The following is a 16,202-nucleotide window of genomic DNA, read 5'->3' as shown; positions in this document are numbered from 1 at the left end:
TGCAATTTCAAAGCTATAGCATAATTAAATATAAATAAAAAATATATGTAAAAAAGCAAAAATACATAAATAAATACTTAAATATATAGATTAAAAAGCAAAAATAAATGAGCATTTATACTTTTATTTCCACATTTATGTATTTATGTTTATTTATTTCCACTTTTATTTATTTTCACATTTATTTATGTTTAAATTTATGTCCACATTTATTTATTTTCATATGTATTTATTTCTACATTTATTTATTTATAAATGCGGGTGTGTTTTACCTCAGACATAGCAATCGAGCTTAGAGTGGCAAAGTTTTAAATGTGGATATTTTTCTTACACAAAAGCATCAATTCACTTCAGAAGGCATTTATTATCCTCCCAGAGCGAGCACGTTATTTGACAGACAGATTCATTTTTATGGACCTTAAAAAACAGAGCAACACTATTATAAAGCTTGGATTAGCCAGGACAAATAAATGAAATAAATGAAAATATAAATACATGTGAAAATAAATAAATACATTATATATATATATATATATATATATATATATATATATATATATATATATATATATATATATATATATATATATATATATATATATATATATATATATATATATATATATATATATATATATGTGTGTGTGTGTGTGTGTGTGTGTGTGTGTGTGTGTGTGTGTGTGTGTGTGTGTGTGTGTAGAAAATACATTATTCTGGAAATAGAAGAATAAATACCTGAACAAAAGAGTTTTGTGTAGTGTAGAAAATCCAAGTGTAGAAAATGTGCCTCCTGCTGCAGTCAAAGCGTTTTATTTATCATTTTGAATAAATCTGCTTATTCTAATGTCTTTTGTGACTTTGCATGACTTTAGAAGAGATAGCTTTTATACATTAACAAAAGCCTGCCATAAAGATGAAGTCTTGTGACCTGCTAGATTATGATATAAAAACAACACCAATAAAAATATTTTACTTAAAAGTCTTTTACGCTCAACAAGACTACATTTATTTGATCAAAATACAGTAAAACAGTAATATTATGAAATAATATTACAATTTATTTAAAATTACTGTTTCTAATTTAATATATTTTAAAATGCAAAACTGATTTTTCAGCATTATTACTACAGTATCTTCAAATTATCATTTTTATCTTTTTCATATTTGAAATAGAAATATTTTTTAAACATTATAAATGTATTTACTGTCACTTTAGATCAATTTAATGTGTCCTTACTAAACATAATGCCTTCAGTTAAAAAACAAACAAACAAAAAAAAGATTTGTTTTCATCTCTAATACAAATACCAACATATTGACCCTGAAAAGTTGCTTCTGCTTCTGGCAACATTATGAAGCTGCAGACTCGGAGCCTGCATCCACAGTCCCGCACTCAGAGTCCCGCATTCTCAGACCCCTCGTTTTTAAGAAACAACGCCTCCTGCTGTTCTGAAGACCGTACATCACACTTATCCAAATAAGATATATTATTACGGTGTCGTTTCATTTAAAGTTTTCATTTAAAAATACATTTACACAAAACAACGCTTTTGCAAACATCTTTGCATTCCCAAAAAATGTCATTGTTTTCACTGACTAAGTAGGCTACGCAGTAGATTTATTTATTTATTTAATAAAGAGTGTGGGCAATTGAAAGAAAATTACTGATGGACAAAATACAATTACAGATTGAACTATCCTCTGAAAAATATTATGTGATATATCGCTACAATTCTTTTTTTTTTGTTCAATGTTTCTTTCAGGTTCACATGCTAATGGTCTAATTAACATAGGCCTATCATACGCAATGCTAACATTACAAAACCATATTTTTTTATATCTGGAATGCAAAGCAAAACTCACACAAGAATAGACAAAACACCAATAATAAACGAGTCTGTAGGCTACTTTAACTATCACCTTAACATCACATTGCGGTAAACAGGACAAAGCAAAGAAAAAAGGAAGAAAGAATTGTGTCAGTGACTGTACTTTGTATCTTCAATTGCATAAGGAAAAATTATAAATACTGTAAATACTACTGTAATACAATTTTTGAATTGTACAGATTTGTTTATTATTGGTGTTTTGTCTATTCTTGTTTGAGTTTTGCTTTGGATTCCAGATATCAACAGGTTTTTAATGCTAGCAATGTATAATATGTTAATCAGACCATTAGCATAGGTTGAGCTAAAAGAAACACTGGAATTGGAATTAAAAAAACATTGTAGCAATATAATATCACATAACATTTTTCAAAGGATAGTTCAATCTGTAATTGTATATCTTCCATCAGTAATTTTCTTTTATTTAAATAAACAAAAAACAAAAACAAAAAACTACTGGGTACTTTGTTAGTCAGAGAAAACTGACATTTTTAGGGAATGCAAAGATGTTTGCAAAATCGTTAATTTGTTTAGATTTATTTGGAAAACTTTAAATGAAACGACACACTTATTTGGATAAGGGAGTTGTACGGTCTTCAGAACAGCAGGAGGCGCTGTTTCTTAAAAACGAGGGGTCTGAGAATGCGGGACTCTGAGTGCGGGACTGTGGATGCAGGCTCCGAGTCTGCAGCTTCATACTACTCGCTTCTGGCCAGTTCTCGGAGACCTTCAGACACACGCCCCTCCCATTAGGGCGAACCTCTTTTGATTGCCATGAACCAGGACCAATCAAAGCAATGGAATGTTCGTCAGGGGCGGGATTTCCTTCAGCGCTGGATGATCTTCTGCAGCTCTAGGTGACACGTAATGAAAGGTGCGATTAGGCCTCTCTAAACTGCAGATAATTAGTTAACAAAGACTGCTTTTCATTATGTAAACACCTTTACAGAGCTTCGGCTAAGCACGAGGATCAAATACAAGAGGATTTGTTACTTCTTTTTTTTTAACTGTTGAATGTCTTTGGAAAACTTGGAAAAGCGCGAGACATTTCAGATATATGTCGTATGAGCACCAGTCCAGAATATATAATGTTTCATGAGGAATCCTGGAGGGAACAGAGTTGTTTCTATACTGAAGAGTGAAGAGAAAATCATTCCCAGGAACGTTTCTGTGGAATCTAGGAGAGGAGGGAACATGGTCAACGGCGTGTGCTCCAGGAAGCAGAAGAAGATTTTCCAATCTCTCTTACTGGTTACAGTGGTGTTCGGGATGATCTATGGTGGGATGGTGTCTTATGAGATGCACAAACAGCTGAAGAGGACAGAAGAGATGGCCCTGAAATATCAGCAGCACCAGGAGTCTCTTTCTGCTCAGCTTCAAGGTAAAAACACACGTCGTCGATGACGTCACGGCACAAGAAACATTCTCCCAAACTTTAGCAAAAGTCGATGTCTAAAATGGTTTACTGTGAGTGATAATACAGGTCATACTTTGTTTGTGGTGTCGTTGCTTAGTAGTTAAGGATCTGTAGAGGTATAGAGGCAACACAAGTTTTAGGTTTAAATCTCATAAAAGAATGTCACATGACAATCACAAAATGCACTGAAAACATTGACTGATATTACTCACCAGTGTTTCAGTGTCAAGACCATGTCATGGGAATAGAATAGAATGCCATAGAATAGAATGGAGTAACGTTGTCTAGTGGTTAAGAAAGATCTGGGCTGGTAGCCAAACGTTTCTGAAAAGTTTAAAATCATAAAATAATGTCACAAGCTGCTAAATTGGTGACAAACGTTTCTGAATGGTTCACACATTTATCTTTACACATTTAAGAGAACAGAATAGAATATGATAGGACCGAATGTGTCTTGTGGATTTAAGTCACCATGAAATCTAAATGGAATTAACAGGGACAACATGTCACTTTTACATGAGATCACAGCAATAGCAAACCAAAATGATCCAATCTATTCCCCATGGACAAAAAGTCCCACCCTACATTTTTACTTATTCCAGAGGCAGATTTCCTTGGATATACGTCACAATAGGGAAAAAAGATGATCGCAACTTCCATTTCATGCTGACTTGACTTAGAGAAGGAATTTTCAAACTTTTTGACGACAAGAGGATCCCCAAATATGATGAACCTTTTATGAGGGACCCCCATCCTAAAAATCCATATTTGTATGGATGAAAACATTTAAACTGTTTGATAAATAGTAAGTGTAACATTATAAATACAATATATTGTTGTTTCCAAACTTAATGTTATACCTAATGTTGGCTGTATAAACCTGAAGAACATTTAAACAAATTTTGTATGCGCACTGAGATAAAGCGGACTAGTGTGAGAAAAACTCACTAGAAAGATACAAAGCTAACAAACAATTCTGGAAAGTATGCATATATGGAAAGTATGCATATATACGGCTAGAAATGAGAGAAATATTTAGAATGTTGGTACTTATTTTGCTTTGTCTCTTTATTCGCTGAATTTTTCTGGGGAACCCTTAGAACCCTCTGTAGGACCCCAGTTTGAAAACCCCTGACTAAGATCAAATATATAAAATTATTCCATATAGCATTATGCAAATGTAATTATCTACATGACACTTTCCTGACACATTTAATGAAATGCAGTGGTTTGCATACCTTTTTCATGGAAATCAAACAAAGCGATTTGCTGCAAATTCACACAGAACTTGAAACTGAGGAAGATAATTTTTTTGGCTGTTCAGGAACTGAAATCCTAGAAACGCTTTATTGTTTTTGTGTGTATAGCTACTGCAGTGATTCCCTGCAGGCTGCCATTGAAGATGCTCATTTTTATGCGGAACATTTTGTTGGCAACCACATTGTTTCAACCTGTGCCTAAAATTACAGTCTCTCATTGTCCCAGTTTTACAGAGATTGGCTTTGCAGTTTGTCTGCTTGTCCAAGCTCAGTATGCTAGCTGCAAAGAGGGTAAGAAGAAATGGTCCTTTTTTTTTTTTTAGATTAACAAAGGAAGCAGATCGATGTAAAGCTGTTGGCATTGATGGATTAAACTATAGTTTTGTTACTTTACAATTATTGAGTTGCATGTCACATTTTCTGTTCAGTCCTTTTCAAATGCTTGTAGATTGGAGGGAATTTTGTGTGCGCCTTTCCTTGAGCAAGCAAATGTGTTTAATCATGTAGTGTTTGTATTTACTGAGTACACATCTGCTCCACATTTCAGTAGGCCTATATCAGAATTGTTTGAGATTTGTTATTCACTTATAAGCACAAATGTAACAGTGTTTGTTTAATCAATGGCTTATTCTAAGTGGTTGATATTGTCCCCCTGTTGCAATTTAATGACAACAAATGAGACCACAACAAAATATAATTCATTTCAATGCTATAACGATAAGGGCTCATTTAAGGGCTCAACGATCCATTTTTATTTTTTTTAGTGCTAGCCTACAATCCATATATTTTTGTGTTGACTACAACAAATAAGATTAAAATTGTCTTTAGAAACATATATTTGTAACAAAATAAATTAATATATTTATTTGTTTAAAATGAATTGAGGTGATTCCCATTTGAAGTGGAATGAGGCACTGCGTCCAGATAATAATAACAACAATAATATTAAAAATAATAAATGAAATCCTTTACTGTAGAAAAATACATAAATAAATAAATATTACTTATATATAAATATTATATATATAAAAATACAAAAAAACTTTATTACAGGGTTTGAGTCGACTATAACCATGGTTCTCTGAGTAGGGGAATGAGACACTGCATCTGGAGCAATGCTGTGGGGAACGCCATCTTTTATTAGTGCATTTTTAAAATTATTTTTTTTATTTATTTAATTGTATAGTTATTTTACAATTTATAACAGCCATGCATAATTATTTATGTATTATATTTAGATTTTTTTTAATATAGTTCAGATCTTGAAAAAACAACTGATTAATATTTTTTTAAACATTTTTTTATTTGTAAAAACACATTTTTATGTATTAATTTACTGATCTAAGCATTTTAGATTTTATAACCGTTTATTTTTAACTGCAACTTATCACTAATGTATATAGGTCAGATCATTTTCTTGAAAAAAATATGGTTAATAATTACAGTACTTTTATATTTTAACAAAATTATGTATAATTATGAAATGCATATAATTTAATAAAAATAATATCATTATTATGTAATTAATTATGCTAAATTAGTAATTTATAACTGTCATTAATTATACTTATTTTATATTCATATGAAAATATTAAAGTTTTATTTTTATTTTTATGTGCTTTGGAGCTACCATATCTTTTATTTCCTGAGCATATGTGTTGCTCATTTCACAAACATTTTTACTTTTTACTGAAATTGTGACCACTTGGAGGTCCTGTGTTTACTGCCTTCTTTGAGCCCCAATCACGGCACAGCCTCTTTAATCAGTATAATAAGTACTTGACATGTCTGTTATGTAATGATGATTGTAATGAGAGGATACAAGAAGCAGGGGGTCGGAGGATGCATACTATGACTTAATTGTAACAATGCAGTTCAGTGAACAACCTATGCTGCTGGACAAACACAAATATGGGGTGGAATGCCTCTGTCAGGCTTCATTTCCTGTGGCATTTCAGATTTTGGAGGAGGGCTGGTGTAGCTCATGTTACGTGTAAAAAGAGCAAATGGGTGAACCTTTTATTCTGATGCCATTAGAGAGAAATTAAAAGGGTCGAATGTGGCACTTGATGGGTCAGCGGTTCACACTGTGGGGAAAGTCTTCAAAAATAGCTCAGCTTACTTTACTTACTGACTGTAAAATATTCTGGTTGTGGGGAGATTGTGTTGGTGAGGATCTAGATTTTGCTTTCTTTTCTTTTTTTGGTGGTGGTGGTGGGTGGGGTGGAGGGTATTTTTAGCACTGATGCTTTATTTTCATGTTAACAGGATGCTATACTTTATTTGTTAGACCGTTTTCACAGTAAACCCATGTCAGAAATATTAATTTGATATATTTTAAAACATAATTTGGCCTATATATGCATTCTATATGCATGTTTTGGAAACACATGGTGCATACCACAGGGGTTTCAAGACACAACTATTACTGTGACATATGGTGATAGAAAATGGCATGAAATATTACATGACAGCTAAGCACGTTTGTTTGCATTTTTGCATAGACCAGAGGTTAAAAAATTACTCAAATAGTTGCTGAAAGATAACCAAGAAATGTATAGGCCAAATCTAAATAACCTTTTATTGCACAAAAATGTCATAGATCTTTAAGTATTTAAAATTTGAATGTTACAAACAGCTATTTAGAAATTTGACAGCAATTATCTTAAAGGGTTATTTCACCCAAAAATGGAAATGTGATCTTTATCTGCTTACCCCCAGTGCATCCAATATGTAGATGTGTTTGTTTCTTCAGTAGAATACAAATGAAGATTTTTAACTCCAACCGTTGCTGTGTGCCAGTCATGTAATGCATATGAGTAGGTAAGGCTCTAAGAGAGCAAAACATACAAACAAAAAAACATGCTTAGGCAGAGTGCACAAAAACCCCGCTGCTCCTGACGACACATTGATTTCTTAAGACACAAACCGTTCGGTTTCTGTGAGAAACCGATTATTGTTTATTTAATTTAAGCTTTATTCAATTTCTGTATAGTTCTTACCTGTTAGATCAGTATTTTAAATATACTCTCTGTCTTTATGTTGTTTCTACATTAGTAATATAAAAAATATATTTAACTTTAATGTTTATCACGATTAATTACAGAAAATGTGTGATTAATTGGTGTACATTTTTAATCGGTTGACAGCACTAAAATAAATACAACACGATTTTATTCTAGGCATGTCAAACCTGGAATAATTAAATGATAAATAAATATTAAATACAATGGGCCCTATTGTAATGGTCCCTATTGGGTGCAATGGGACTCCTGGCACGATGCAAGTGTTTTTTTTCTTTTTCTAATTTCAGCATGACAGTTATAGGGCTGTCAACTAATATTCTAAATCCAAATACATATTCGAATAGATCTTAAAAAACGAATTTCGAAGGTGAAAATTAATATTCGAGAAAAAAAAAGTGTCAAAAAACACCTGCGGTAGTAGAGGCGTGGCTGTCTGCTTTGCTCATGGGCGCACTCACGCGCCTGAGGGTTCAGGGACAGGTCTCAGGAGTCGCACTGTCAGGCACAGCGTCAATGCTGAACGTTGACACGTCTTGCATGGAAGATGGCAGAAAGTGCAGAGCCCAACTCGACCGCAGCAGAGAAAGCTATTTTAACCCTCCAAAATCTAAAAAAACATGTCTGGAAATAACATTACTTTGGATTTTGGTCGGTAGGAGGTAAAAATTGTTGAGCCGTAAGATAAAGTTGTATGCAAGCTATGTAAGATACATTACCATGAATACCATGCCTCATTTTATTTAATGTTAAACAGAAATATTACTAAAGTGTAGGCTCCCGTTCTGGCTGAAGAGATATTGCATGAATAAAGGATAAATGCACTGCTTCCACTGATTATTTACCGTTCCATGTTTACCACAGCACAGCTCGCTCGGAGCATTCACTATGCTGTAAAACTTAAATTAATATCAATAATATTTGTTTTAATCACTGAATGAAGCCTTAAATTCGCGACCTTAAATTTCTTGCACAAAACTCTTGATCAGCACTCAAAGTTTGTTCATTTAAACCGTTATGCGCAGAGAACGTGAGGTAAGGGCGAGAGAAAGTGAGGTCTGCGCTTGGGGTTTTGGCCATTAGTTGATATACTTGTTTTTGTGTAAATAATACGTTGTCAAATGTTTAAACTTAAATAGACTACCTATACAAGTAGTTATGTCTCTTTGTATTAATTTGTCCTGTTATGTTGACAAAATGCACAACCAGATGTTTGAGTTGTTCGAATATTCGTGATTTTTAGAGGGAATATTCAAACATCATTTTTGAGCAATTTTGACAGCCCTAGACAGTTATAATTTTCCCGTCCAGCACTACGTTATTTACAAAGTAAATGCACTCGTGCCCATCTGTTTACCCAAATTCCGCCGATAAGTAGCGAATCCTCCATGGTGAGAGCCCAACTGGCTTTTAAAGGGAATGGGAGATAAGATTTTGATTGGTTTACGTACATCTAAAACACACCCATTACTCATTAAGATATTAGGTACAACACTTTTGGACCATGCAACTGGCATGCCGACCACTTTTTCCGTCGTTAAACTAGCAAAAATGGGTTTGGTGTTTTGATACCTTTTTACTCTCCTTGCTATAGAGGGTATGCATCAACGTCACTTTCCTGCCGGAACACACCCCTCAGCCGTGGCTGGGTGGCAGAAGAAATGCTGCGTGACTGGAGTTAATACATTTGTGTTTGTCACTCAGGCCCTCTCCGAACACTGACTTTTTATGCGGTTTGGCTGTTCGTCCACATGCAAACGCAGTATTTGGTTACAGAAACCAGACTTTTTTGAAAACTCCGGCCAGGGTGAAGATTTTTAGAAACTCTGGTTATAGCGTTGCTGTGTAGATGGTGAAATCAGAGTTTTCGGCTTGTGAAGTCAAAGTGTGTGCCGTTCTTTCGTTTGTTTGATGTCAGATTGTGCGCCATTATCTCTTGTTTACATGAGTCGCGTCTATGCAATGGCAGACGTAGCTTTTAATTACTCTCCGAAAAACACTTATCACATACAGATACATGTAAAGTTATCTCATTGTATTGCAGAACAGAGGCGCCGAATGCAATAATACAAAATAGTAAGGCAAGTGTGTGAAGCTATTACAGTCCACTTGGGCCTTGGCCCAATGGAACTTGTAGAAGGGTTTTGCCAAGCCCATTGCATCCCTTAGTGAATGGGACCCATGTGGAAATCAGGCAGCCAATCATAGTGTTTTTTCGTTGTCATGTGGACAGAGTTTTCTTTTAACGTGTGGAGTGGATGCACAAGCAAGGTTTAATACGGAGGAAGAAAAACGTGTGTACGTGTGGACTAGGTCTCAGAAAACAACAAAATGCCTTCTGGGTGTCAAGGACTAAACAAAAAGACTATCTTTGTTCCAAATGCTGTAACTTTTGATTACTTTATTCTATCGCCTCAACATTTGTTCTAGTCTAGATGCAGACCACATATAGGGGAACATTACCAAAAATATATTTTTCTGCTCTTATGAGTTATTGCATGTCAAATGAGATTTTTTCTCTGTCTTTTCTCAGCAGTTTCTCAGCATTAGATTGTCCAAAATGCAATAAAATGTTTATTTTCTAAAAATATAAAAAGCTAACAAATGACTCTCCTTGCTATAGTTTTGGAGTTATGAGTCTTTACTTTTGTATGTCACTCAGACAAAACAACTAAAAAAATGCCTTCAGTGCTTAAGGGGTTTAAAACAAGCAAGCAAGCCCAGCCCAGGTGAGAAAAAGTAATTTAATGCACCAATTATCACAATTGCTTACTTATTTTTTTTAGGGAGTAACGCATTCACAATAAGTTTTAAAGTAACTTTCCTCAACACTAGTCAACACCAATACCAAATGTATTTTTCCCCCCTCTTTCTTCCTGTCAGTTGTGTACGAGCATCGCTCCAGGTTGGAGAAGTCTCTTCAGAAGGAGCGACTTGAGCATAAAAAAGCCAAAGACGGCAAGTTTGTTTATAATATATAACAACATCAATGACTAATACAAGAAGAGGAAATGATGAAGTGTAATGACATCCTGTAGCTTGCATGATGGATAAACTGGTGCTGCCCAAAGCTGCTGTGTTATGCCAAGTGTCAAGTTAATAAAATCCTAAAGCCTGGTTTCACAAACAGGGATTAGAATAAGATTAGATTAGGCCTTAGTATAATTAGGGCATTAAAGTAGCTTTTATAAACGTGCCCTAGAGAAAAACATAACTGGTGCACATTTTGAGTCAAAACAATGGCACAGACATATTTTAAGATTATAAATGAATACAACATATTGTTTCCCTATATAAACTGGCTATACTTAATGTTGGATGTATAAACCTGAAGAAGAACATTTTTAATAATAAAACAAATTTGAAAAGAACTTTGAAACTTTCACCATAAATGTATCTAAGCAGTGTCCGTACTGCGTTAAGCAGTGTCCGTACTGTCTTACAACCCCAGTGAGCAAGATTAAGGGGACTATAGTGAGAAAAACTCACTAAAGATACAAAGCAAACATTTACAATTCTGGAAAAAATGTATATTTTTCAAGAAAGGAAAGAAACATTTAGAAATTAAACATTTATAATGTTTATTAGTCTTTTTATTCTCTGATTTTTATTCTGTAGGACCCCATTTTGAAAACCCCCGTTTTAAGAAATGATTTCTACTAAAACGGCTCAAACAAGCATTTTAGTCTAGGACTAGCTTAAGCCTTGTCTGTGAAACCGTTTGGACCTTTAAGCCGCACTTAAAATGCATGAATGTCTCTGCAAAATAATAACATGCAAAATGTATTAATTAGCATAATAAGTATTGCATTTGTCACTGCTATAATACCGGTTTTTGCCTTTTCCTCACAGATTATCTTGTGTATAAAATAGAGGCTCAGCAGTCTATCAATAAAGAAAAGGTATGTTGTTTTGAGCGCTACTGCATAAAGAATGTTTTTTTCAGGAAAAACCTGGGTTATAACTAGATGAAATGCAGGGGAAGTGAAAAATTATTTTAGAGAGCAAACACGCTTTTTGCCCTGTAGTCAAATACTCATCTGGTTGTTTGTATGCGAATCCTATATTTCTCAAATATCACAGCCTTTGGCTTTCTGGCATGGCATTTAAAGGTACAATGACGCCATGTTTACTAAATGACCAGATTTGTTTGTATCTGTTTGTTTACAGCAAGATGCTAGTGTCAAGTTTAATTCTCTGCATTCCCAGCATCAGATTTTGAAGGTAAGTGGGAAAATCATGTCTACTGTGCATGCCTGTTTTTAGAAATTATGTTTTGTGATGTATTGTGAATTAAGACATGCAGTATTTATTTTCTTCCCACAGCAAACAGATAATTTACTGTTGTGTGTGTGTGTGTGTTTGCCATTAGAACCAGCATGACGACCTAAAAAAGCAGTATTACGAACTACAAGAACGACATCAGCTACAGGGAGATGAACACAACAAGGCAATAGATGAACATAAACAGAGAATTGACCAGCTTCACCAGGCCAAAGAATCTGAGATTTCTAAACTCAAAGGTATCATGTTCTCACCTTCTTTTTCTTAGCAATTACACTCTTGCAACCACCAACGAAAAGACTCTAGCATCAAGCTGCCTATTGGGGTCTTTATGGTTGCATTAAATGCACAATATGAAAGATTTTTGGATTCAGATACCCAAAAACCACTAGAACAGTGTTATATTTTGTTGACTCATGTACTTAAATTATCCCAAATGTTTCCAAGAATGTTTAAATCAATCGAAATATATGGGGGTAGTTTTGTTGCATTATTCCAAACAAATAGATTGTTATCCAAAAATAAATGTAAAGAGTTTCACAAAAATGTATTATATTCACAAATAAATACAATGACATTTGTCAATAGAAAAAAAATCCACACATTTATTTTAATGTCACAAACACAACTCTGCATTTATTTGTGAATCACTTCCTGTGCATTTGTTGATGGCTTCCTCTGCATTGGTGGATCTCTTCTTGCACATTTGTAAATCACAGAACGGCGCATGGATTTTTAAACATTTCTAGCGTCAAGACTAACACAAATCCACAAATAGGTAGACTCCACCCAGCATCTACTTAAAGGGTTAGTTCACCCAAAAATGAAAATTATTTAATTAATTACTCTTTAATTAATAATTTAATGCAATTAAAGCAAAGAAATTACAGATGTACGTGAAGCTGCGACATTAGCGTAATTTGCATCACGCAGTTGATCATAGAAGTCGGGATTATATCACAATCACATTGAGCATCTGCACCTGTAACCCTGGTAGGAGGAAATTTCTATTCCATTTCCAACTATTTAACCTGATTCTCTGTTTGTGAGTTGAAGCATTAAACACTGGGAAAGTGTTCAGTGATCCAGTAACGTTAATCTAATTCATCCAAACAGTCCCAAACAGGGCCACTGTAAGGCCAGGCTGATACATCAGAGAGAATAGAGACTCACAGCGCGGTTTTAGTGAATTGATCATTCCAGTGTTTGCTTTGCTTTAAAACATGAGCTCTGTCATATTCTGCGACTGTTTCTGAAGAGTGCAGTATTGGTGTCGTAAAGTAAGCGCGTGGGTTATATTGATGCACAGGGAACGTGTGTGCGCGCACTCTCGAACACTGATCTCACGCAGCATTTATGTACATTTCAGTACATTCGCGTTGTTTCCACACACACACAAGAAGGATAATGTTTGATTTGTCATGTGTGAAAGTGATGACCGGTTCGCGAACAAATCGTTCATTTGAACCGGTTTCTTTTTAGTGAATTAGTTCACCAAATTGGACTGAACCGTTCCAAACAGTTCGTGTCTCTAGTAAACCCCTAATCCACACATTTTTAGTTATTCACTTTGACGCGTCTGACACTCCCTCTTACTCAAAATAAACCAACATCCTGAAGTTATTCAGTTAACAGCACTGTTAAGAGAGAACTGATGATGATAATGACTCTGAGCACAGATATACTGAGCATACGTGCAGTGGAGGGAGGGACATTGTTTTGTTGTTTAGTAATCGTAGGTTTTTGCTGTCAAAGCAGTTGATTTAGGAGGTTTTTTTGGCGTCTCCGTGTGGTTCTGTTCAGTATCGCAGCTTGAGAGGTCTGCATTTAAAGGAACTGTATGTAAGAAATCTATTTCAATTGATCATAAAATGACCCTGATATATCCCTATAGACATAAGACATCATGTTCATTTCAAATACTTATATCACTAACAACAGTAGTTGACGGCCAGGATTTTGTCATTTAAAAGTTGTTGTTGCAGCCCTCAACTGATGTTGACGTTGACATGTTGTGTTTTGGCCTGAAGCTCCGCCCTCCACCGATCTACCAATCACGAAGTCAGTAGTGTTTAGGCATCCGGGTTGCCAGCTCTGCTCTAGTTACCATAAGCTGCAGATCTACAAACGTTCCTGCTGATCCTGCAGCGTTTTGGCAAGCTCGAGTCAGGGAGAGGGGAAGAGGGATACACCGCTCTACAGTCATTTGAAAGTTATTGCAGTACCAGTTTTGGCCACAATCTTACAATAACTTCCTTTAAATGTCCACTTTACATAAAATGTCTAAAATGAAAGCAATCTCGTTGTTGTTGCTCTCTACACATAATATACAGGTCCTTCTCAAAAAAATAGCATATTGTGATAAAGTTCATTATTTTCCATAATGTAATGATAAAAATTAAACTTCCATATATTTTAGATTCATTGCACACCAACTGCAATATTTCAGGTCTTTTGTTGTTTTAATACTGGTGATTTTGGCATACATCTCAAAAAATTAACATATCATGAAAAGGTTCTCTAAACGAGCTAGTAACCGCATCATCTGAATCAAATAATTAACTCTAAACACCTGCAAAAGATTCCTGAGGCTTTTAAAAACTTCCAGCCTGGTTCATTACTCAAACCACAATCATGGGTAAGACTGCCGACCTGACTGCTGTCCAGAAGGCCTTTATTGACACCCTCAAGCGAGAGGGTAAGACACAGAAAGAAATTTCTGAACGAATAGGCCGTTCCCAGAGTGCTGTATCAAGGCACCTCAGTGGGAAGTCTGTGGGAAGGAAAAAGTGTGGCAAAAAACGCTGCACAACGAGAAGGTGACCGGACCCTGAGGAAGATTGTGGAGAAGGACCGATTCCAGACCTTGGGGGACCTGCGGAAGCAGTGGACTGAGTCTAGAGTAGAAACATCCAGAGCCACCGTGCACAGGCGTGTGCAGGAAATGGGTTACACGTGCCGCATTCCCCAGGTCAAGCCACTTTTGGGCTACAGAGAAGCAGCACTGGACTGTTGCTCAGTGGTCCAAAGTAGTTTTTTCGGATGAGAGCAAATTTTGCATGTCATTCGGAAATCAAGGTGCCAGAGTCTGGAGGAAGACTGGGGAGAAGGAAATGCCAAAATGCCTGAAGTCCAGTGTCAAGTACCCACAGTCAGTGATGGTCTGGGGTGCCATGTCAGCTGCTGGTGTTGGTCCACTGTGTTTTATCAACGGCAGGGTCAATGCAGCTAGCTATCAGGAGATTTTGGAGCACTTCATGCTTCCATCTGCTGAAAAGCTTTGAGATGAAGATTTCGTTTTTCAGCACGACCTGGCACCTGCTCACAGTGCCAAAACCACTGGTAAATGGTTTACTGACCATGGTATTACTGTGCTCAATTGGCCTGCCAACTCTCCTGACCTGAACCCCATAGAGAATCTGTGGGATATTGTGAAGAGAAAGTTAAGAGACGCAAGACCCAACGCTCTGGATGAGCTTAAAGGGGGGGTGAAATGCTGTTTCATGCATACTGAGCTTTTTACTCTGTTTAAGACTTGGATTCCCATCCTAAACATAGACAAAGTTTCAAAAACTAATGTTGGACGTTTGATGGAGTATTTCTGTGTTAAAAATACTCCTTCCGGTTTCTCACAAGTTTCGGCGAGTTTTTTTTCGTGTATGGCTCGACTTGACGTTAAATAGATCGGAAGGTCCTTGTATGGGCCGTACGGGCTCTTCTCCCGGTAGGGTGCGCGCGCGCGTAACTAGAGGGAGAGAGAGGAAATGCACGCCGTAAACACTCAGGTGCAGATCCAGTCGTCCGTGAACACTTATGACGCGCCGCGCTCCACTTTATTCCTATGGGTGACGTCGAGCGACTTCAACGCTTCAGCACAGCATTCTGGGAAGGCAGCGCTGCATTTGAACCGATTTGAACGCAGAAATGACGGGAAGCTTCAAGGCATCGCTTCAGTCGCGTCGTTAAGTGGATTTCCACGGTCACTGCTGTCACAGGACTTCACCAAATCATACCAAAGAAGTGTGTTTTTGACAGAGCGGTCCCAGCGATAAAGTTCGGTCCTGCTTTGGAAGCAGCCGGTGAGTAAATCAACTTCAAATGTCTGTGCTGTTGGCTACCGTCGCATGAGTAAACATCAGTAAACGATACGATCGCGTGCTTCGTCATTCAAATGCGCTAACGGTTACTCCATTGTTGTTCTGTATAACACTAGTCTGACTCTGACGTGCAAAACCGTTTTGCTTGCTACCTCTAAGGTCTAGTCACATACAATAGTCCATAAACCGAATCATGTCCTCATAAACTGCGCGTAAAGACACACAAAGGCCCCTAA

General features: G+C 36.1%; 1 protein-coding gene across 3 annotated transcripts in view; it reads left to right on the top strand.

The window, feature by feature from the left end:
* Positions 1–2,697: 2,697 nt before the first annotated feature.
* golim4a (golgi integral membrane protein 4a) overlaps positions 2,698–16,202 on the top strand; it is a 28,959-nt gene continuing 15,454 nt past the window's right edge. Inside the window, exons 1-5 of one of the 3 annotated variants that reach the window (XM_067419979.1) lie at positions 2,698–3,267; positions 10,469–10,543; positions 11,438–11,487; positions 11,756–11,809; positions 11,958–12,108. In XM_067419979.1, coding sequence (XP_067276080.1) covers positions 2,982–3,267; positions 10,469–10,543; positions 11,438–11,487; positions 11,756–11,809; positions 11,958–12,108 — 616 coding nt within the window. In that variant the 5' untranslated portion in view covers positions 2,698–2,981. The remainder of the gene's footprint in view (positions 3,268–10,468; positions 10,544–11,437; positions 11,488–11,755; positions 11,810–11,957; positions 12,109–16,202) is intronic. The other 2 variants (XM_067419980.1, XM_067419978.1) reach the window with 2 other exon arrangements.

Source organism: Pseudorasbora parva, chromosome 16 (assembly GCF_024679245.1).
Source record: "Pseudorasbora parva isolate DD20220531a chromosome 16, ASM2467924v1, whole genome shotgun sequence".
In the NCBI taxonomy this organism is placed as follows: domain Eukaryota; kingdom Metazoa; phylum Chordata; class Actinopteri; order Cypriniformes; family Gobionidae; genus Pseudorasbora; species Pseudorasbora parva.
This window is presented reverse-complemented; position numbering and strand designations above follow the sequence as displayed.